Below are 23,958 nucleotides of genomic sequence, written 5' to 3'. Positions count from 1 at the left end.
TTTTTTTTTTTTTTTGAGACAGAGTTTCACTCTTGTTGCCCAAGCTGGAGTGCAATGACGCGATCTCGGCTCACTACAACCTCTGCCTTCTGGGTTCAAGCGGTTCTCCTTCCTTAGCCTCCAAAGTAGCTGGGACTGCAGGCACATGCCACCACGCCAGTTAATTTTTGTATTTTTAGTAGAGACGGGGTTTCTCAATGTTGGTCAGGCTGGTCTCAAACTCCCAGCCTCAGGTGATCCGCCTGCCTTGGCCTCCCAAAGTGCTGGGATTATAAGCGTGCTGGCCTCCCAAAGTGCTGGGAGGCTGAGGTGGGCAGATCACCTGAGGTTGGGAGTTCAAGACCAGCCTGACCAACATGGAGAAACCCCGTCTCTACTAAAAATAAAAAATTAGCCAGGCATGGTGGTGCATGCCTGTAATCCCAGCTACACAGGAGGCTGAGGCAGGAGAATCATTGACCCCAGAAGTCAGAGGTTTCAGTGAGCTGAGATCACATCATTCATTGCACTCCAACCTGGGCAATAAGAATGACACTCCATCTCAAAAAAAAGTTAAAATTTTATCAGCAAATGATCTCTCAGGGTGTAACTTTTAACCACAATTAAAGAAATGTTAGATTAGACTTAATCCATATACATTAAAAATATGAAATACTACTGAGTATATAATTCCTTTATTTAAAGCAACAATAAGAGCGTTTCATTCACATAGTTAAATGGTCAATGTGGTAGATATTCTCCTTATTTATCCTGAGTTTAAAAAATAAACTTATCAGATAAAAATGAGGAAAAGGAGTATTCCAGACATTTCAAAGTTTAAGATGGTAAACACTGTGAGGATGCCATTTTTGCATATGAATGGAACAAAGATTGGAGATAAGACCAGAGAAAATGTTAGGGGCCAGATTACAGAGATGCTCAGGTAAAACACAAAGAAAATTGACTTTATGTTACAGAAGATAGATATTTATTAAAGATGTTTCATCATAAAACTGGCCTAATAAAATTTATGTTTTAAAACTGAACTGTTTGGAGACAGTATGAAGCATGATTTGAAGGTTATGAGACTGTCCAAGTAGAATAGCTGAAGGAATGCAAAGCTGGAAAATCAACCACCACCACTACCACCACAAAAACGGAAGAAGGAATAGAAAAGAGAATAAAGCAGAAACACACACGACAGGACTTAGTGCCTGAAGGGGTGTCAAAAAACCGTAAATATATTAATATGTATGCAACAGTGGTTTCATACTGCACATAATGCTGTTAAAATTAAATTACTAGTACATCCTTGACAACTATTTTTTTCTTTAGCTATTTTTTCCTGTAGCATTATTTGTTGTCTATATAAGACTGCATTATTTGTATGTATGTGTATACGTAAATACAATTTCTTTGCCAACTTCCTTATTATTACATGTTTATACAATTATAAATAATCATTCTACTGGTTCAATCTTTGTGCACATCCATGGTCATTTTCTGAAGGAACTATCCTAGATATGCAGCTTCTGAGTTAAATGATATGTATGCATCTAAGACATGATACTTTCAGCCAAACGTTGTACCATACTTCATATTTTTACATTTCAACAATTAAAATCACATAAGTTTTAATAGACTTTAAAAATATTTATTTAGAAAAGTAATTGTAAATTAAAATAATGTAAAATTCAGCTTTACATTACTTTATCCCACTAGATATTGAGAAGAAGCTTAAATATATTCAAACAGTTGAAACTACTTGGACATAAAACATGAGAACTCTGCACACCTTAAAAATTACCTAAATCATTTGGACAAAAATGTTTGAAACTTGTTACTGATAATGTAAATGTTAAAAACACAGACAAAAGGCAGACTGAAATTTAGATCGAACCTTTATATGTGTGTTGTTGGTGTTTATAAAGGTATAAAATGATACCACGTAATGCAAGAAGGCTATAACTAATTCATGTTGCTTCCTCAGTTAATATCTTCACATAAAAACTACCCAAGACATCTATTTTTTGAATAGCAGCTTGAATTTTCAAATATTATAAGAGTCTCTTGTGTATTGCCATATGTGCATAGAAAAAAATTTTAAGTCTGTGAAACTTGGAAAAAGCAGCAAATACATATTTTTTTTCTATTTTCAATAAATTTATGCAGAGAAGCAGGGTGAATGAATGCCTTTAGGGGAAAGGAAAGCAAAAAAGTAACTCACCATTTTGTTTGCATGTACAATTTATACATTGAAAGAGCTATTCACTAGCATATAATCTATTATATGTAAGATTACATAAAAAGTTATTTGCCTAAGTAATTAAAAAAGAAAATATAAAAACAATTTATAATTCCAATACTGGGTGCTTAGGATTTTCTTATGATTCAATTAGAAGTTTATATACTACTGTTAAAATAGAGAAATGACAGATGCACTTGTTGAGTTATCACAAGAACATGAAGTTAAGATACGTAGAATCACAGCCTGCCTCCTAGAACAACTCTGAGGACAGAATTATTCACCTATTACTTCTCTTATGTATTTGTCATTAGAATATCTTGTCATTGCAATATTACCTTCCTTCTATTTTCTTTACATCTTCCAAGATCATCAATTAATTATATTGGTTATGTTTTAAGTTGATTGCTTTTTAGAACCATCTAAATAACTTGGTCTTAGGAAATTATTTCCAACTCAAAATAATGGGGAATTTTTCTGAGTCTTATAGATAAACTCTTATTCTGTTTGTTTTAAATTTATTTGCTTGAACCTGCCCTAAATTTTTAGTGTAAGAAGCCCATGATCTAAACCTATTTATTCTAGTCATTGAGGAGAATAGAGGGAGAAAACAAAATGGAAATAATAAATCAGAACCCTTGGTGGAAGAAGTGGTGCATGTTCTGGGAGGCGGAGACACCAGGAGGCTTCTTAAATTCTCTGACATATGTCACTCCCTGCCTGGTTTTCTCCCTTCCCTATCATAGCCTGTGATCATATATTGTATTATTTCCCACTCCTCTATGATATTCATCTTGGGTTATGAAACCCAATATTGCTTTTCTACTCACACCATAAGGCTGTTGTGAAAATTAAATAAGAATGCACTTCCAAAACACTTAAAACAATGCATAATGCCTTAGTAAATGCTTAGCAAATAGAGGCTTTCGTATTTTATTTTCTGACCTTTGCTTTGTAGTCTCCAACTCTCTAATCTTGATCTGAGTTTAACAAGTTTTTTGTTTTGTTTTGCAACTTCACCCTGATCCCCTTCCTTCCTGACCATACTTCCTCTTTGTTACATCCATGGTTTTGATTTACTGCTTCAGCCCAGCAAAATAACCTTGTTTCCTGATTTTCCTGTTGCTCATCAGTTCAATTCAAGTCCCTAACTCAGTGACTCCAGAAACTCTACATTGGAAGTGTAAGAACTTCCTGGAAAAATTATTTTACCATTTTTAAATCTCTTATTCAAAAGAATATGTTGAAAAGGAATCAGAATAGAATCAATTTTTATCTTCAAATCTTTTTGATACCCTCCTAAGAACTTAAGCATAAGAGCTCTGTAAAACTGAAAATTATGGAAGAAGGGAAAATTCAAACTTAGGAAAGCTGATATTGTTTTGTAAGACTAGATTCATAATGTTAAATGATTCCCTTTTTCTCCATCAAATTATAAATCTAATGTATGCTCAATAAAGTCATTTTAATTTAAAACTAATCTCCAGTGGTGGTTAACAGGTTGCTGGTTTTAAATGACAATTTGGAGGCTTAAAAATGTATTTTAGACTTACTTTTGGCCCTTTTATCATTAAAACTGATTGAAAATGTATTGGCATTCTCTGACCTTTTAGAACAAATGACATACTTATGCATAAGGCTTAGTTTAGTAACCAGCCTCAGAAATTCCAAATTAAAAACTTCACTTTGAGATCCATTTCACTTTGATTCCTGTTGACAACTGCTGCTTACCCTTTGAACTTTCATGCTTCTGGGACTGGCAAAAATGGGTGCAATTTTCCTCAGAACTACTGGTTGATTGAATCTCTGAAAAATGGGGTGGCTAATGGCACTAGAATTTATATAGTGGTTTTATATAGTGGCTTAGGCCTCACTATAATTATTTTAAGACATTAAAAGCTAATACATCACTAGAGAGTGGCAGGTTCTGACTCAACTGCAATCTTGCTTCATGCTGTTTGACAAACGAGTAGTCATCTAGACAATATTTCCTCTTTCAGTGCCTTTCCCAGCCCTCATTTCATTGCCAGGTCTATAGTAAAATCAGTAGGTCAAAAAAAGGTATAAAAAGTAAAGAGAATAATTTTTGAGACCTTCTGCAAAGTAGCATTTGTATATATGTAAAGAATCATACTGTATTCCTTATTCAGGCCATGCATTGTGTTCTTCCTTTGGTTGGTTGTTTATTTTATTGGTGAGCAAATAGGCAATTGATATAAAATGATGTGTTAAAAGTAGAAAACAAAACACCTACAGTGTAAATCAAGTAATTTAATACACAGAAAATATATAAAAAATACATGAAGTGTTAGATATGGTGGAAGTGAGAAGAACATACAGATGATATATAAATTGTCTTTTAAAATTGCAGTGTATCCCTCAATCATACTATCTGAAAGCTTTCTGAAGATATTAAGGGATTTGTTTGGATATCTTTCCCTCTTTTCAATTGAATTTCTAAACTTTCAAATGTTTTAATTTTGTAATATTAGATAGAAAATGCTTTCTACTATACATTTAAGCCTTTTTCCAGAATCCTAGCCTTACACCCTTATAAAATATTTAGCATATCTAAAGGCAAACCAGGAAAGAAAGAATTAGGATACTTGGTTTCTCCCTTTTATTTTTTAACAAAACTTCTAAAATATCAAAATGGAACAGATATAAGAGCATGAATACAAAAGCTGAACATATTTCTAAATATATGTGTGTGGTTTTGACAAAATGCTACCTAGTGGAAACAATACATGTGATGGGAAATATTCTGGGAGTCAATAAGTGTTTAGGATATATTCCTCCATCATCTTTGAAACTTATCCTCATATCAGTGTTCTGAAGATATAGTCTTATCTTTATCATTAACATTTACGAAGGTAGTTTTGATAGATACTGAAAAAGAGAACAGAAAAAGAAATAAACAAATACATTTTTGTTGCATATAAAAATAATGGGAAATATAAGGAAGATATGTGGCAGACTGACTGTCTTAATCCATTTTGTTTCACTATCACAAAATGTCACAGAGTGGGCATGATATAATAAATGAAATTTATTTTATAGTTCTGGAGGCTGGGAAGTCCAATATCAAGGTGCTGGTATCTGGTGAGCACCTTCATGCTGCATCATCTCATGGTGGAAGGCAGAGGGGCAAGAGAATGTGAGAGAGCCAGATAACTTTCCAGAAGTAGCCAGAGAACAAGAGAAAGCTGAACTCACTTTTGTAAAAACCTGCACTTGTGATAATGAACCTATTCCTAAAATAATGATATTAATCTATTCATAAGGGCTCAGCCCTTATAGCCTAATCACCACTTAAAGATTCCATCTGTTAAGATCGTCACAATGACAGTTAAATTTCAATATGAATTTTGGAAGGGTCATTCAGTCACAGCACTGACCCATTCTGCTTTGTGCTAAACCTGTTTTGTTTGTCCATTAATATTATGAGATGCAAACCTATGAATTAGTGGAAATTTCAATGAACAGCCACAAATACTACCAAGCCTTTCAACCAAAACATTCAATCTCAGACATTCAGACATTCAGAAGCTTGTTTAGAAATACTCTTTTAAAACATATAAAAGAACTTCTAATTTTGATGTCATTTCAGAATCTATAAAAGACTAAACTTACCAATTCAAAATGGATTTAGCAGCCCCATAAAAAAGAACTTTGTTAATTAATATTCTGGAAAACTTATTTGCCAGACCCAATAAAGCTCTTGTATAACAAGCTACTTTCAATGGATGTAGTGCATTTCATTCCTGCTATGATCAGACTGTCCAGTAGAACTGAATGCAAAGCAATTAGTGCAACGAAGGAATAAAAAGTTTTATTAAATGAGACCTAGAGATAGAATTTACAAAAAGGGTTTCTAAATGCTCTCACTGCCACTATCCTTGGAGACAGGAAAGTTAATCAATTTGTGGTGGGGAATTATGGTAAACATTATGTGTATTACTCACCCATATGTTCTTAACATTGCACTTGAGAGTTTATATTTCAATGCAGCACTTACCTCAATATTTTGTACTATTAGTTAACATACAACTGTGTCAAATTATAATGTAACCCACCTTGCAAACTGGAAACCTGAAATCTGTGATTGATATTCAATGGGCTCTTTTTTTCCCTAGCTCTTTAGAAACAGTGGGAATTTTATATAGGCTAGAGTAACAAAAACATTGTGAAAGTAAGAAGCTGCCAAGTAATACATTTTTGTGTAATACAATTCAATTTACTTCTGATATGAGTTATAGCAATTGGCACTTAAAAGTTAAAATCAGCGTGTAAGGTTTATGTGTGGTAACCAGCACCCATTTAATTTAATTATAATTTTTAATTTAGCATTTTTCATATCTGCTCATCAGAAATATTTTATGGTATTTGGTCTGGTAAAACAATCTTAACTGCTTGTATTAAGTGAAGTTTCAAAAATTATAAAGATCATCTCCTTCTGTAGGAAGTTCTAATGTTGAAATAACGTATTTTTATTTGCTCAGAACATTCTTATTTCAAGTAAATATGTATAGATGGCATTTGTATGTATAAAAGAACTCTATATATTTAAAAGTAGATTAAATATAAAATATTAAATTATATAATTAACTACATAATATTAAATTAACATTATGTTAATGTTAAATATAAACATTTAATATTTTAACTATTAACATTAAAATATATTAAAACTGAAATGCATTATTCACCCAGCATGGAACTCTTCAAACTAGAAGAGCACAAATAATGTAAAAGTGATGGAAAGAAGAAACTGCTATTTATAAGCTTTACATGTATTATAATGACTATGACATGTAAATATTAAGTCAGAGAAGTCTACAGGAAATTTCCATTTCAGTTACATGATCTAATGCCTTGTAGCCTTCTTTTGCTTATTTGCAAATAGACCTATAACCAGTCCATAACAATATTTAGTCATATAGAACCAACTGAAATAACAATTGTATTAGTCAGATTATCAAGAGAGACAGAACCAATAGGATACATAGAGGCATACCTCGAGGATATTGCAGGTTCAGTGTTTGCCACCACAGTAAAGCAAATATCCCAATAAAGTGAGTCACACAATTTTTTTTTTAATTTTCCAGTGCATATAAAAGTTAGGTTTACACTGTACTATATTCTTTTAAGTGTCCAATAGCATTATATCTAAAAAACAATATACATACCTTCATTTTAAAAATACTTTATTGCTAAAAAATTCTGATGGAGAGACATGAAGTAAGCACATGCTGCGGGAAAAATGGTGCTTTGCAACACAGGGTTACCACAAAGCCTCGACTTGTAAAAATAAGTTTGTAAAAAAAAAAAAAAATGTGTGAAGTTCAATAAAGTGAAATTCAATAAAACGAATATGCCTATATATAGATAGATGTAGATGTAGATATAGATATTTGAGAGGGGATTTAATAGGGAAATTAGCTCACATGATTATGGAGGCTGAGAATTCTCGTGACAGGCTGTCTGCAACCTAGCGATTCTGAAACACTAAGAAAAGCCTCAAAACCAGGGAGGCTGGTGATGTAATTCTCAGTCCCAGGCCACAGGCCTGAGAACCTGTGAATGGGGATGGGGTGGGGAACTAGTGTAAGTCCTGGAGTCCCTAGGCCAGAAAACTAGGGGTACTGATGTCCCAGGGCAGGAGGTAAACACTGTGTTTTCGCTCCAGGAGACAGAGAGAGAAGAAATCCTTTTCTCTCCTTTGTTGTTCTATCTGGGCCGCCAGCTGATTGCATGGTGCCCATCTGCATTGAGGGTGAATCTTCCTCACTCAGTCCACTGAGTAACTCACCAGTCTTCTCTGGAAGCCCTCACTGAAACAGCCAGAAGTAACGTTTTACCAGTTGTCTGTTCCTGAATCCAGTTGACACCTAAAATGAACCACAGCAAAAATAGAGAAATGACATTACCTATCACTATTTTTTCAATAAATCATGTTATAAAATGTATTTGAACATTCTTTTCACTTGTATAAGATATAAAAAATATAACTTATAACTTCATTCACAAAATACCTTTTCTTCATGGATTCTGTCAAAAGAGAATAAGTCAAAATATTTAAAACATTACATGTTTGAAGATGTTTTTAGCAATGTAATATGTGATAGAATAAAAATCTCCAACTTTTCTAAATTAGGAGAATATTTAAATAAGCTATAGTAGAACTGACTGAGAAATATCATTCAGCCATTGAAGATGTAGTAAATAGGATACAAAATTGTAGGTTTGATGTGACCTTTACTACTGAAAATCACATTAAAAATGCCAAAAAGGACATATCAAAAAATGCTACCTTGACCCCTTCTTCAATATTGGGCTTCTGAATATATACACTGGATTAGTTCTGGGAACTAAGAGGCTCTAAATTCCCACTCAGCAATTGAGGCTAGGTTTCTGCCCTCAGATGTGGGATTTTTCTACCCATACATATCAAGAAGCACCTTAACAGTTTATAAAGTGTAACCTATGATTAATAGGTTGTATATTATGTAAACCATGTAAATAGAAGCACCTATTTTATCTTTAAGGTCACTGTGATCAATGAACTATTTCTACAGTCCTCTGAAGATCAATACACTTCAATTACCACTAATAAACAGCCATGACTCACTGTAGTAATTTTACCTCATCTCTTATAGCTAGTCATCCACACCAAGCCTTTACCTGGGATACTGCTTTCATTTTGGATCAAGAAATGCAATTTATTGCAGCATTCTCAGCATTGTTAGCTGAGACTTCAGAGGACAGGAACACAGAACTCTTCAGAGATGCTTGTGTTCTACCCCCTTCCGTGTGATTTTTTTAATGTCTGTGTGTAGGGAGTGGTCCTCTCATGTAAGAGAGGTGACCAAGTTTCTTGGAAGAGATTCATTCCAACATTCCCACCTCCTTGAATCTCTACAGTAGACCAGGGAGGTTGTATATAGGTTATTTTCAAATTCCATTCATTTTTGGTTCATTCTTTAATTAGCCAGTCTAATGAATTACCACCACCCCCTGCCCAAGTATCAAGTCAGCACATTAAATCCCAAATATGAAATCATTACCACCCATGACAATATATTTGCCCTAATAGAGACTTAATGTCATTCTATTTGCTGTAAACTTTTGTAAGTGGGCTTTATATTTCTCTGACTCAATTATTTTGGGACCTAATTTGTAGCATGGAGGCAATAAGGAGTAATGTGGTGAGTCCAAAAGAGATCTGTGAAATTTCCTCTGTCAAGTTATTGAAAAGCATTTGTGCAGAAGAAGACTGATTCCCTCAGAAGTGATGAGAGGTTGCTTCCAATAACAAGGAGGTTCAGAAGAATTTGAAAGTTCAAATTTCTTATCAATGCATGAGATATCTTATATGGCAGAAGATTTAATCAGCAATTAAACTGTGCTACAGTCAAGCCTTAATCTTGTCCTCAGCAGTATCTACCCTAAAACTACAGGATTAAGAGAATTCTTCAAAGCTGCCATCAAGACATTAAAATTTTACCTTATTTCTGAGCTGAGCGTTCATGGCCTTAAGTTTCTCATTTGCACTCTGTATTCATTTGGAGGCTTCAGAGCAGTTAGCTGGAACCACAGTCTTCAAAATCACTATTATTGCCATGGTCTTGCATTCCACCTACACTTCATTCCATGCCAACACTAGTAGTTATTTAAACAATCATAATGTAACCACAGGCTGTAAATTGTCACAGTTCCATTTCCCATCAGTATGTGCTACATAGATATGGGAGCAATCCGATCTCAGAATCTCATTTTTTTCTGGTTCCGTTTCAATTACTAAATTTAAGAAGGAAGTGTGTCTAGGAGGGTGGAGAGTGACAGCGAAAATGAGCAGGGTCAGTGAGTCTTAGATCCCAGAGGGATTGCAGGCTTGATGGAGGGAGGAAGCTCAAAAATTTGAAGATGGCATAGGAGATTGGAATGCTTGAAATTCAGATTACAGAAGGGTTTATATTATTGTTAATAATGGTAATATTCACTAACACAACTTAAAAGTAATGTCATTGCATTCAATAGAAAATAACTATAAAATAAATTTAATGTAAATGAAACATTATTGAATACAAATTAGTTCCATTGAATGCCAAATGGAGTTTGAGATTTAAATTTTCTTTGTAAAAATAAAATCAAAATTTCAGAACCTTATTATCTGAGGCTTTGCTCTTGCCATGGTATTACTGGGTATATACCCAAAGGATTATAAATCATTTTACTATAAAGACACATACACACATATGATTATTGCAGCACCATTCACAATAGCAAAGGCTTGAAACCAACCCAAATACCCATCAATGATGGACTGGATAAAGAAAATATGGCACATTTATACCATGGAATACTATGCAGCCTTAGAAAAGAATGAGTTCATGTCCTTTGCAAGGACATGGATGAAACTGGAAAATATCATTCTCAGAAAACTAACACAGGAACAGAAAACCAAACATTGCATTTTCTCACTCATAAGTGGGAGTTGAACAATGAGAACACATGGACATAAGGAGGGAAAGATCACACAGCGGGGCCTGTCGGGGGTTGGGGGGCAAGGGAAGGGAGAGCATTAGGACAAATACCTTATGCATGAGTGGCTTAAAACCTAGATGACAGGTTGATGGGTGCAGCAAACCACCATGGCACATGTATGCCTATGTAACAAACCTGCAGGTTCTGCACATGTATCCCAGAACTTAAAGTCTAATAAATACATACATACGTATATATATATACACACACACACATACGTACATACAAACTAAAAGGTAATTGTAAATGGAACAACTTTCTCACTGTAACACGATATGATTTTTGTGCTGTCTCTCCCTACCACTAAAAGCCATCTCTTATACCCATGATAGACATGTCATGTTGTAGAAAATCTGCCCTAGCTTGCAAATGGGTTAATATAGTGAACCCATTATCCTGTGGACAATAGGAAACCGCACTTGTATCCCTTGTTCACTTCCTTATTACCCCCACATCTTCTGCCAAAAAAATAAAACATTTACAGATATGGTCACAGTGTCTCTCAATTTGCCTATCAATAAACTTTAAGAAATACTTATATAAAGGTGACTGGCTTAAATGAAGCATTTCAGAGATGATATATACATTATCTCCTCCTGTCTTGAAATGTAGAATATGCTTATGCTGGCAATGACTTCCACACCAATTCCAACAATATACTTCTTTGTTTTTCTACATTGTGATTCTGTAAGTATAAAACACTCTAATATTTATTTATATTTTAATTGATCAGTTTACATGAACTATTCAGTCAGCTCAAATAATAAAAATTTTCTATTTGCTATGAGTTTTTAGCCATTTTGTTAGTAACCTGTTTCCAATAAATATCCAACTCTTGAAAAAGGAAGATTTAAAAAAAAAAAGGTATTAATTAGTTTTCTCCCATTTTTTTCTAATCATAATTTATAAAAGAATCCCATCATTCCAGATTACAAATTTAAAATGTTGTGAGTCTTTAAACCCATAAGAAGTAGATTTACCAAACAAACAAATTGGAGACTCTTAACAATTAATTACTTTTTCATATTTCATGGAAACAAAGATGCATATATACTCACACAGAATAAGACTTAGAACAACAAATTTTTGCCTGACTCAGATGGATTTATCAAATTTCCCAAACTTGCCTGAATAAATTGCTTATTTTTAACAACTTTTATGAGTAAGCTAATGTATACAGTAGCAAGGTTAATGTAATTTTTCTTGTGGTGAAACAATCACATCAAAATGAAACTCCGGTGAAGAAGATTTTCCTTAAAACAGAGGGGTCATTTGGAAAATAAAAATTTTTCATGCTTTAGCAGAGTACTTTAAACTCATCAGGGGTTATAGGAATCCAAATACCCAGCTTCAGAATCAGACCTTTGCACACCCTGAAGTGTCATAAAGTATCAGGCTAATTTTTACAATATTTTTTTAGCAAGGTGAGATTATGTTTTTTTTTTTAATTTGGCACATAATTGTTTTGCCCTTTACCTAATTATCTCTTCCAGCATCCTGACTCTATGAAAATGCATCTTTTTTTCTAATTGTGGATTAAGAAAAGGAAAAAACAAATATCATCATTAAATTCACTATTCTCCTTATTTTCTTCTCTTGTTTAGTTTTTAATTGTGAGGTATTATTTGCATACAGAAAAGTACGTAACAAATGGTGCAGCTCAATGAGTTACCAGCAATGGGCCACCTGTATAATTGCCACCTAGGAAAAGATAGAACATTACCAGTGACCCAGCCCCCATGGCCTTTTCCTCAATCATTTTTCACTCTCCCCAAAGGTAACCACCCATGGGATCATCAGCACTGCCATTCATGTTACTTGCTTTTGAACAATTATTATACAGTGTGAATTATTTTACCCAACATTAGGTTTGTAAAACCCATTAATAGTGTTGTGTATAAGTTGAGATTTGCTTGTTTTCATTGTTGCGCAATATTTTATTGTTTGTGTTCAAAGAAAAACTTTAGACGAATGAAATTTAACAGAGTTGAATTCAGCAAAGAGCCATTCAGGAATCGAGGAGCCCCTTGAACCAGATAGGTTCAAAGCAACTGGGGTCTGCCACAAGATTAGATAGTATTTATGGACAGAAAGAAGAAAGTGACATACAGAAAATGGAAGTAAAGTACAGAAACAGCTGGATTGGTTACAGCTCCACATTTGCCTTATTTGAACAGTTTGAACAGTTGGTCACCTATAGTTGGCTGAAACTCTGTGATTGGTACAACAGTAGGTTACAATCTGTTTATACATCCAGTTAGGTCGCAGTTCACTATGCATGAAGAAACCTTGAGGCCAAACTTAAAATATGTAAGGAGGTATCTAGTCTACTTTCAAAGTATGTTTGGGTTGTTTCCAGTTTAGACTGTTATAACAATGCTTCTACTAACATTTCTGTCTCTTGGTATGTACATTCATCTAGTGGGTATGTACCTAAGGGGGGAAATTGCTGGATTCTAAGATATGCATAAATTAGTTTTCAGAGATTGTTTATCAGATTGATTGACTGAACCAATTTACAATCCCAACAACAGGGTACAAGCATTCTGATAATTCCATGTCCTTGCCGACACTTGCTGTTGTGTATCTTTTTATTTTAATCATTCTGGTGACTGTGGAGTAGTATTTTTTTATTTTGTATTTCCCTAATAGTTAATGAGATTGCTACCTTTTCATATATTTATTGGCCATTGGTTTTCTTCTTTTATGAAACCTCCTATCCATTTTTCTGATTGTCATCTCATTTATTCTTGTTGATTTATAGGAGTTAATATTTATTGATAATTTTTTGTTAACCATATGTATTATAAATATCTTCTACTGCGGCTTGTCTTTGCACTCTCTTTATGATATCTTTTTAACTACGAAGTATTATTGCAGTCAAATTATCAATCTTTTCTTTGTGTTAATGCATTTTGTGCTGTGTTTAATAAATCCTTTTCTAGCCAAACTTGTGGTTATATTCTTCTATGTAGTTTTCTAGAAGCTTTATTGTTTACCTTTTATATGTATATCTATAGGCTGCACGGCATTGATTTCTGTGTACAGTATGAGTTAAGAGACAAGTTTCATTATTTTTCATACATATATCTAATTAACTTAGAACTACTTAATGAAAAGACCTCCCTTTATCTATACTACACACTTTAGTGCAAGCTGGGTATAAATCAAGTGCCTATGTATGCATGGACAACTTTCATTGATTTATTTGGTTTATCCTTGTACAACTAACCCACTGTCTTAATTACTATATTAATCTATAGTCATCAAGATCCAGGTTTTTCTTCTTCCTGAAGAGTATCTTGACACATTTTGTCCTTGTGCAGCTTCATATAAACTTTACATTCAGCTTCAAGCACATTTACTTGTGCACACACACATACGCACAACCTGGAATTTTTAACTGGAAATTCACTGACTGAATCTATAGATCAATTTGAGGAGAATTTATATCTTTACAGTATTAAGTCTCTCAATCAATGAACATGCTATATCTTCTAGTATTTTACTAAAAAATGGTTTTATAGTTTTTCATGTAGAGGTCTCTCATATCTTTAAATGAGTTTGTTCCTAGATATTTGATCATTTAATGCTATTGCAAATGATATCTGGTTTTTAATCCTATGTTGTAAGTGTTGCTGTTACATACAAATATAATCTATTTTTGAACATTAATTCTGTAACATAGCAAGCTGATAAATAATTTATTAATTTTGTTCTCTTGGATTTTCTACATACACATTCATACCATCACTAATCCATAACTTTTGTTTCATTCTTTCCAATTCTTAAATACTTTTTTCTAATTTTTTTATTGGACTACAGAGTCCAGCACAACTCCAATTCAATGCTGAATAGAAATGTTAGCAATTTGTATCCTTTAAGACAGTCAAAAATTTTTATTTTATTAGTATGTATGATACTTGATATAGATTTTCTTGAAGTAATCTTCATAAAAACAATAAACACTTTTTAAAGTTTCTAGTTTGCTGGTTATTTCTAGGTTTTGTTTTTTTGTTTTGTTTTGTTTTTGTTTTTCTAAGACTGGATGTTGAACTTTATCTGTACCTTTTCTTCATCTGCCAAGAAGAGCATATAATTTTTCTCTTTTGATCCTAATGTAGTGAATTACAATGATCGATTTTTGAATGCCAAACCAATCTTGCTTTTATATAATAAACCCGATCTGTTTGTTTATTTATGCAATTCTCTGTTTGCTAATTTATTTATCTTTGAATCTACAATCATGTGAAAGATTGGCCTATAATTTCATTTTCTTGGAATAACTTTGTCAGGTTTTGTTATCAAAGTTGTGCTTTCTTTATATAATGGATTGAATAGTGTCTTGCTTTTTTTCTAACTTCATGAAGAATCTGTGTACAACTAAAGTTAATTACTCTCTTGTATATTTGGTAGATTTTGTTAGTAAGACCACTGGCCTTGCATTTTGTGATGGGTAAGTTTTAATTCCAGATTTGAAGTCTTTGATAGTTACAAAACCATTCATATTTTCTATTTCTTTGGGGAGGAACTTTTTTAGGAATTTGTCCATATCATCTTAATTTTCAAATTTACTGGCATAAACTTGTACATAAGTTATCCTTCTATTACCTGTAACATCTGTAACAATGTGCTTTTAAAATTCCTGTTACATTTTTGTGCCTTCACTTATTTTCCTTATAAGTTTCAACAACTTATTTTGGTATTTTTAAAGGACCAACCTTCTGTCAGATCAACTTTCTTAATTGTATTTCTTATCTATTTTGTTAATTTTTGCTCTTGTTTTCTTCCTTGTTTAAATTTAACTTGCTGATTTTTTTTTTGACTTCTTAAACTTGATAAGTAGCTCAGACTACTTTTCTTATACGTTACAGGCTATCAATTTTCCTCAATACAACTCAGCTGCATCACATCTACTATCAAAACTTGTGAAATTTTGATACAGAGTATTTTTATTATCATCCTATTCAAAGTACTTTTCATTTCTCTGGTGATTTTCTTTGACCCATGGCTTCATTTCTGATCATTTGGGGATTTTTCTTGTTATCTCAGTCCCACCTTCATGTGACAAGTCCTGGACCCCAGTTTTGTTACCACCTAACCATTGAATACTTCTAAAGTATTCCTCAGTTTGTTAGTTTCTTAGCTTTCTGTTTATAAATTGGCATATGCCCCTCAGGGAAAACCATTTCCAAATATGAAGCTATCTCTCTGGGTTATTTTCTTCTCCAGGACTCTGGGCCTGTAAATTTTTACTGCCTCTTTAGCTCTGCAAATGCATTATATGTTCAATTTTTCTAGCTGTTGTCAGTGGGAGGATTGTTCTGAATGGCTTCATCCACCAACCATTACCAAAATTGGAAGTCAAGATTCCCATTACTTTTAATATTTTATTCCTAAGTGTAATGATCAAATAACATTTTGTTTGCATTCTACACCATTATTTGAGCTCCTTGAATTGCAATTTTTATAACAAAGGTGAAAAAACTCAAGTATGCTTTTATGTGGGTGATAACAACTCTAATCAAGGCTAAAACTTTAATAGAAATGAAACCCCAATTAGCACTTTCATTCATAAATTTATTGTTCTACTTTTGTTATACATATTAACATCTTTTAGTCTTTGGCTATCATCTGGTTCACATTTTATTATTATTTTTTCAATTAGCTATTTTGACCAGAAAATCCTCATATGGATGTAAAAATAAATATTTTATTTTGCTTTTACCTTTCAAAAGCTGGGTAAATATTTATTTTGCTTTGAAGAAGAAAGTATATAAAATGCATTGTAACTTATTTTGAAAAATGTGTTCCAGATATCAGAGTTTAGCGTGTTCTGAATACAACACATCAGGGGAATAGCTTAGAATATAACCAAAGGGTGTACTTATACTACATATAAAATTTAGACATATTACACAGTGAGAACTAGTGGTTGTAATAAAAATATGCCTGATATTATAGCAAATCGAAAATCAAATCCTGTTGTTGTTCACATATTGATAGAACTATATGAATGTAGTATTATATCTCTTTGATTTATTTCCACTGTGAGTATAAAACTAACTCCTTTTAGAAGGCCTGTTAATAGTTCATATATAGCATGTATTAGTCTAATAATATTGCCATAAAAAATAACACAGACTCAGTGGCTTAACAATGGAAATTTACTTCCTCAAAGGTCTGGAGGCTGGATGTCCAAGAGCAAAGCGTCAGCCAGTTTGGTGCCTCCTGAGGCCTCTCTCCTTGACTTGCAGATGCTCACCTTCTTCTGTGTCTTCACATTGCCTTTCTTCTGTGCATGTGCCTCCCTGGTGTCTCTTCCTCTTCTGATAAGGACATCAGTCGTGTCAGATTAGAACTTTATGCTTACAATCTCACTTTGCCGTAATTACTTATTTAAAGGGCCTATCTCCAAATAACAATCATATTGTGGGTTAGAATTTCAGGACATGAATTTGGGAGAGAAACAAGTTAGTCCATAACATAGCACATATTCATTCAAAAAACATTACCCACTTAACATGGGCCAGGGACTATTCCTATATCAAAAATTATACAGGACAGAAATAAACAAAAATGTTTAAAGCCTAATACATTGTTATTTTTAAAAAGATAAAGAAATTGGCAGTGTAGGGTTGTGGGGAGTTATTTTAGATAGAGTGGTGATAAAATATTTTTATAAAAAGATATCCTCTGAGCAGAAACCTGAAAAAAAATTGAATGAAGACAGAATTTATGAATTACAGAGGAGAGAATTTTAGGCATAACCATTTGCAAATGCAAGGGCCCTGGGACATATATTGGCATGGCTCTATAGAGGAACTTTCAAGAAAGCCATTGAGAGAATGGTAAGAAAGAAAGAAAGACAACTGACCTAAGATGAGTATACATAGAGCCTTGTAAGCCTTGGTAGAGATTTTTTATTTTATTTTGTTAAAGAGTCCTGGGAAGCCACTGGGAGCTTTGATCAAGTGAATCCCATTGATCTGATTTTCATTTATAAGAGCACCATGGTAATAGACTTAGGAGTGGTACTCTCTAGAATGTAAACAAATAGGGAAACCACATGAGCCGTTCAGTAGTAGAGTCAAAGATGTCATCTTTGAATTGGGTGTCAACAGTAGACAGGATGAGAGGAGGTAGGATTTGGGATGTAATTTGAATGTAAAGGTGACAGGACTTGCTATTGAAGAAGATGTTTGAAAATTCCTACTTTGGGTCTGAGAAATAAAGTAAATAGTGGTGCTATTCCCTGACATGGTATGGATTGGCTTGAAGGAGAGTTAATTTAGGAGTAAAATAAAACGAGTTCTGTTTTAGAAGTCATAAGTTAGAGATGCATATTGGATTCCAAGTGAGAATCATGTAGGCCTTTATCTATAGCTCTCTAGAGAGAGTCAGGGTAGGGGGCTAGAAATAAAAATTCTAGTGTTATTGAAGTATACTGTAGATCACAGTCAAAGTCAGGGGACTCATTGATATTATCCAGAGTGAGACTATGGACAAAGAACAGAAGCAGTCTAAGGACTGAGCCCAAGAACACTCAACATTTAAAAGATGGAGAAGAGGATTCTGCAACAAGACTGTAAGAGTAGGAAGTCAATTGAAAGTAGAACAAAGCAAGTATGTGATGCTGAAGCCAACACTAATATGTGTGATCCCGTGATCATTAACAAGCTATGTTTCAAGAGAATATAACAAAAAAAATTTCAATATTATTTATTTAGCTGGAAATCTGAAAATTTCCATTAAATATAAGCATAGCAGTATTAGTATCACCTAACTAATGAATAATCAAGCCCTTGGAAAGAAAGCATATACTGTGATTGTAATAAAAGGGTAATTAATTATAGGGTTGAACAGGAAGGGGGAAGAACTATCATTTAAACATGGTATACTAAATATTTATCATGCTTCTTTTGGCCGTGTCTTTCATAATCTCATAAAAGAGAATTAAATATGGAGTGATGAAAATATAGAGATCTACGTTGATGTTAAGCAGAAAAATTTCTCACTACTTGAAAGTTAATTTGGTGTTGAATATAGATGACTTCAGATCTTCAATAAATGCTAGTTGATGTTTTTTTTTTATCTCTTTGCTTCTTTCTACAGGTGGAGAGGTCCCGTACACAACTCTGGCTACCCGAATGATGATGGGGGCTTGGTGGCTATTTGCTTTGATTGTTATCTCATCTTATACAGCAAACCTCGCTGCTTTCCTCACTATCACACGCATTGAAAGTTCCATCCAGTAAGTAGACAATGTTTCCATTAGCCACAAAGCATGAGAAATGATGAGTGGCCAAAGCTATCTGAGAATAAGTATATGGTGTCTTATAATAAATATACAACTTCCCTTTGAGTAAAGGATCAATTTTGTTTTACTGCAGAGTATCACTGGTTAGTCCAAGTCCTGAAAATGCAGTATTGGTAGAGCATTTTTTATAAAATAAAATTTTGGCTACTATTTGAATGTTGTTTCTCACATTTTCCTGGAAAGATAACACATCTTCAGAATTTTAATGTCCACGAAGAATGACTATGTCTGGCTAACATTGTGAAAAGGAAGAAAAAAAGAGTCATACTTAAAAGAAAATCTTTGCCTTGAGTCTGTCCCATTATGTACTATCAGAATAAATAGTTGAATAGGTACAGATGTTTGAGGGATAGATGGATGATTGGGGATTGGGGAGAAAAAAAAAAGGTAGGGGAATAGCAATCAACAGAAAATTACAGTATTTCAGTAACCGCATTCTGTTTTTCTCTTCATTACATTATACTTCATGTGATTCTTATTGCTTCTGTTTACTAGCCACAGTTGGAATGGTGGGATGCACTTACTTAATCCTAAAAGTTACCTAAACTGGTGTCTCCCAATTCACATATGCCATTTCCATGAGCCTGTAGAGCCCAAGGGTCTTTTATCCACCACAGCCAGTTTTGCTTTTGTGGTTTCATGCTACAAGATCAGCACCACAGTATAATATCTGCCTTATTAGAACATAATGTTCTATATATGGTTTTAAGAAAAGTTTTCCTGAAAATGCTTATTCATCCCAAGATAAGTTTGAATTTTCCTAAAGTTGAACACTCATTTCCCAAAAAGCTGGCAATTCAAATTCAGAATAATTAGATATGTCAGGGAATTCCTTAGGAATGTAACTTGTTTGGAAAAGAAAATGTGAGTAGTTATTTTCTTTTAAACAGAATGTAAATTAAATTCATTAGTAGCCATAAGACTATTATAACATAATACCAAAAAATAAGAATTATCTATAAATAAATAGAGTATTTTTTTCAATTTGCTCATTATACAAATTGAAACAATTAGTAATGCTAATAATAGTCAATTATTTTATCCATTCATAAAAATGATGTTTCTAGTTTCTCTCATCAAATTCTGCTGCTCAAGTTGTTTTCTGATTATTCCTTTGATACAGAACCTTCATATTCTCCCAATTTATTGTCCATGTAACCAGATCTATGTGTGACATAAATTACAAATCATACACAGTGAAACTTATACCATTGATGGAAAGCTTATACTGGTGACCCTATAAGCATCATACTTTAAGCAATATGAAAATGATTACAACAGCCCAGCCAAAAGATCAATGAAATGAGTAAAATTATGAAAATAATAATAAACATTTATTGATCACTTATAAAATGCCAGATCTTTTGATGAGTGTTTTATATGCATTAGCTCATTTGAAACTTACCATCATCTTCAAAAATACATACTATCAATAACTCACTTTATAAATGACAAAACTAAAGGTGAGAGGATAAGTAACTCACCCAAAGTCTGCAGCTAGTAAGTGACTAAGTAAAGACCAAACCTTAAATCTGGTTCCTGAGCCTACATTCTAACTGCATCATGTTAGTTCCCACACCACACTTCAACTTGAATTTCTGTATGGATCTTAGTTTTTAGAGAACACAAGAAGAAACTTGTGATAGCATTTTCCATTGCTAAGGGATGTAAAGGATGAAATTCTCCAAATCCTTAACTGGTCTGAGGAACTAGAGTATCAAAAGTTAGATGACTTTTGTGTTGTAGGCATGTAGGCATATATCCCAACATGAGTTAATTATGTCTGTAACTGGTATCTACCATTCAGGGTAAGACTTTGGCAAATCCAATCAATAGAAGTCATTTTAAGAAAAATAGTTTAATTGTCAAATAAAAATTGGACATATTTAAGGTATACAATGTGATGATTCAATATACGTATATATTGTGAAACAATTACCACAATCAAATGCACCATCCATGCTGTGCATTAGATTCCCACAACTTGTTCATCTTCTGAAAGTTCGTACCCTTTGACCAACATCTCCCCATTTCTCCTATACTCTAGCCCCTGGCAACCACCATCCTACTCCTCCTTCTAAAAGTTTGACTTTTCTAGATTCTGCATATAAGTGATATCATATAATATTTGTCTTTCTGTGTTTGACTTATTTCACCTAGTGTAACATCCTCCAAGTTCATCCATGTTGTTGCAAATGGCAAATAGCAAAATAGTTCTTAATCATTAAAATTGAGTATTTTATTTCATTAACGTATTTCTTATCAATTGTGTCGAATGTGTCACATTTTGGGTATCCTTAAAGCTCAAAATTTATGTAGTTCGCATCTAACTTTGAAGTGTTTTTAAATGAATAAATCATAAAAACTTTAAATAAAATAACTGATCCTATGCAGTGAACAACTATCATAATAGTAAACAAAAAAATCACGGTTAACATTGACTGAGAATTTATAATGAACCAGAAGTTAAGCATATTACATGTGTTATCTCATTTATTCCACAGAATAAGCTTAATAATACAAGTACTTCTCTTATTGCCATTTTATGGATGAAGAAACAGAGTTTTGGGGGATAATGCTTAAGATTACACACTCAATAAGTGTCAGAGTTGAGAGTCCAACCCCCATCAATCAGATACCAATCCATGGCCTTACCTGTCAAATTATTTTTTTATCTAATGGTGGTTCCTAGAATGTGTTCGCTTGATCTGATATTTCTCTGAGGTTGCAGACTTTGTGATGTCTGTAAATCTGAGTTATTTGGTTATTACTAACTTTGCTAGCACCAGTTTTTATCTAGACTTTTATGCAATAGTAGTGGGAGCAGAAGCCTGTCTCAAATTTTTACATCCATAGGTTTATCTAAAAGTAAAACCTAATGGAAAAAGATTGTAATTTCACATCATGTTTCCCTCAAGTGTAGTTCTACTGCCCAAAGTAACTGAGCATTCATTTTTTTAAAAATTATTCCTTTCCAATGCCAACTGGCATTATTAAAGTCATCAGTGGGTATAATAAATCTCTACTTTCTTATAATATTATCACTGGACTAATTTTGGAAGGAGAGAATCAGAGCCAAATAAGTTAAAAGAAGCCAGATTCCCTCCCGAAATTTAAAGATATCTTCTAATTTCATGCCTCAACAGTGTTGGTAAACATAATTACCTGCACTGTTTCTTGGAAACATTCAAAGTTTCATTTGTAACTAATGCCAAAGTTTTTTGGGAAAATTCTAATTTTTCTTAGAAAAGAAACTTTTTTTCAAAGTAGCATTCAATGTCATGCTTTTTAATCCTTTATAGCCATAAGATTTGCTCATCACTAAATGAAGCTACAGTGCATGTCAGTACACTTTTTCCATCCCAATTTTGCTGTGCCTTTGGCAAACACATGCCAACCATAGCTTCATTTCCGAAGTTCAGCGTTGCTTCTGCAGACTACAATGGGAAGAGGTGGTTAGAGGAATGTCAGTTAAGGGGAGGGGGCGGGGATGGGGGAGAGAAATCAGCTTCTTTGAATTGATGGTTGACAGAAACTCTTCTAGGTTGGTAGGAGCAATCTAATAGATTTATTTAGCGGAAGCTGAATAGTTTCATAAAATTTTACCTTGTTTTTAAAATTAGATATCTATGAGCATCTAATCTAACTGGAACTTGTTTTTTGGTTTGTTTGTTTGTTCGTTTGTTTGTTTTCTGAGGCGGAGTCTTGTTCTGTCACCCAGACTGGAGTGCAGTGGCACGATCTCTGCTCATGCAAGCTCTGCCTCCCGGGTTCACGCCATTCTCCTGCCTCAGCCTCCCGAGTAGCTGGAACTACAGGCGCCCGCCACCACGCCTGGCTAATTTTTTTGTTGTTGTTGTACTTTTTTAGTAGAGACCGGGTTTCACCATGTTAGCCAGATTGGTCTCAATCTCCTGACCTCGTGATCCACCCACCTCGGCCTCCCAAAGTGCTGGGATTACAGGCGTGACCCACCGCGCCCGGCCTGGCACTTGTTATTAATAAAAGTTTTGAAAGGGAAATTTCCTTGGAAAAGATAACCCATAAATTTAATTTCATATCCCTTCAGTGATATGGGCAGCACATCAAAACTGTGTCCTATGTTTAATATAATATAATGTGACAGAGTATGACACAATTCAGTTTTTAAAGGAAAAAAATGCCATTTCCACAAGACTCTAATGACAATTTGGGCTTTTTCATTCCCACTGAGAGGTAACAACATATAGTTAATTGTTTTCAAACACCTAGAAATTGGAATGAATTTTTTTCTCTTGATAATTAGACTAATAGTGGCAATGGTAAAATGGAGCATGTGAAGCTTTGAAGGTACTTCAGAGTAAGCACTGGGTAATAGCATCATCAACATTAGTTCTGTTTGCCTTTATTATAATATTACTTTCAAGAGCTACCTAGTTCACATAAAAGTGAAAATAGCTATAGGAAAATCAGGGTTGCACAGTTATAGTTATTAATAACTTTAGAATCAAATTGGTCTTTGGTGATAAAACTCGAGTTTTTTCATTCCCAGGAGCTGCAATTAAACTTGGATCTACTCAAAGGGATCCCAACATCCTACCATATTTTTGTGTTCAGTGCTTTCATTCTCCATAATGCTTAAGGTTGGACTAAACAAATACTGAGTTGATTCTGCCACTGAATCTAACTAATCTGGGGTAACATTGCTTTCCAAGCTGATACAAAAAGAGATCCATAAATATTCTATTACTAAAGAAGAACCCCTTTTCCCTAGCATATCAATAACAGGATTTTGCCATCACCTTGGTCTACATTTTGAAAAGGAAATAATTATCAAGCAATTTTTTTTCTAAGTGTTCACAGGTGAGTATAATGTAATTATGCTTAG

General features: G+C 33.6%; 1 protein-coding gene across 3 annotated transcripts in view; it reads left to right on the top strand.

Annotated features, from left to right (window-relative positions):
- Nucleotides 1-23,958, top strand: part of LOC105479619 (glutamate ionotropic receptor delta type subunit 2) — a 1,566,744-nt gene that overhangs the window by 1,242,379 nt on the left and 300,407 nt on the right. For all 3 annotated transcript variants that reach the window (XM_024792196.2, XM_011737665.3, XM_011737663.3), the window contains exon 12: nucleotides 18,887-19,025. In XM_024792196.2, the coding sequence (XP_024647964.1) occupies nucleotides 18,887-19,025 (139 nt within the window). The remainder of the gene's footprint in view (nucleotides 1-18,886; nucleotides 19,026-23,958) is intronic.

The sequence above is a fragment of the Macaca nemestrina genome, chromosome 3, assembly GCF_043159975.1.
Source record: "Macaca nemestrina isolate mMacNem1 chromosome 3, mMacNem.hap1, whole genome shotgun sequence".
Classification (NCBI taxonomy): Eukaryota; Metazoa; Chordata; class Mammalia; order Primates; family Cercopithecidae; genus Macaca; species Macaca nemestrina.
This window is presented reverse-complemented; position numbering and strand designations above follow the sequence as displayed.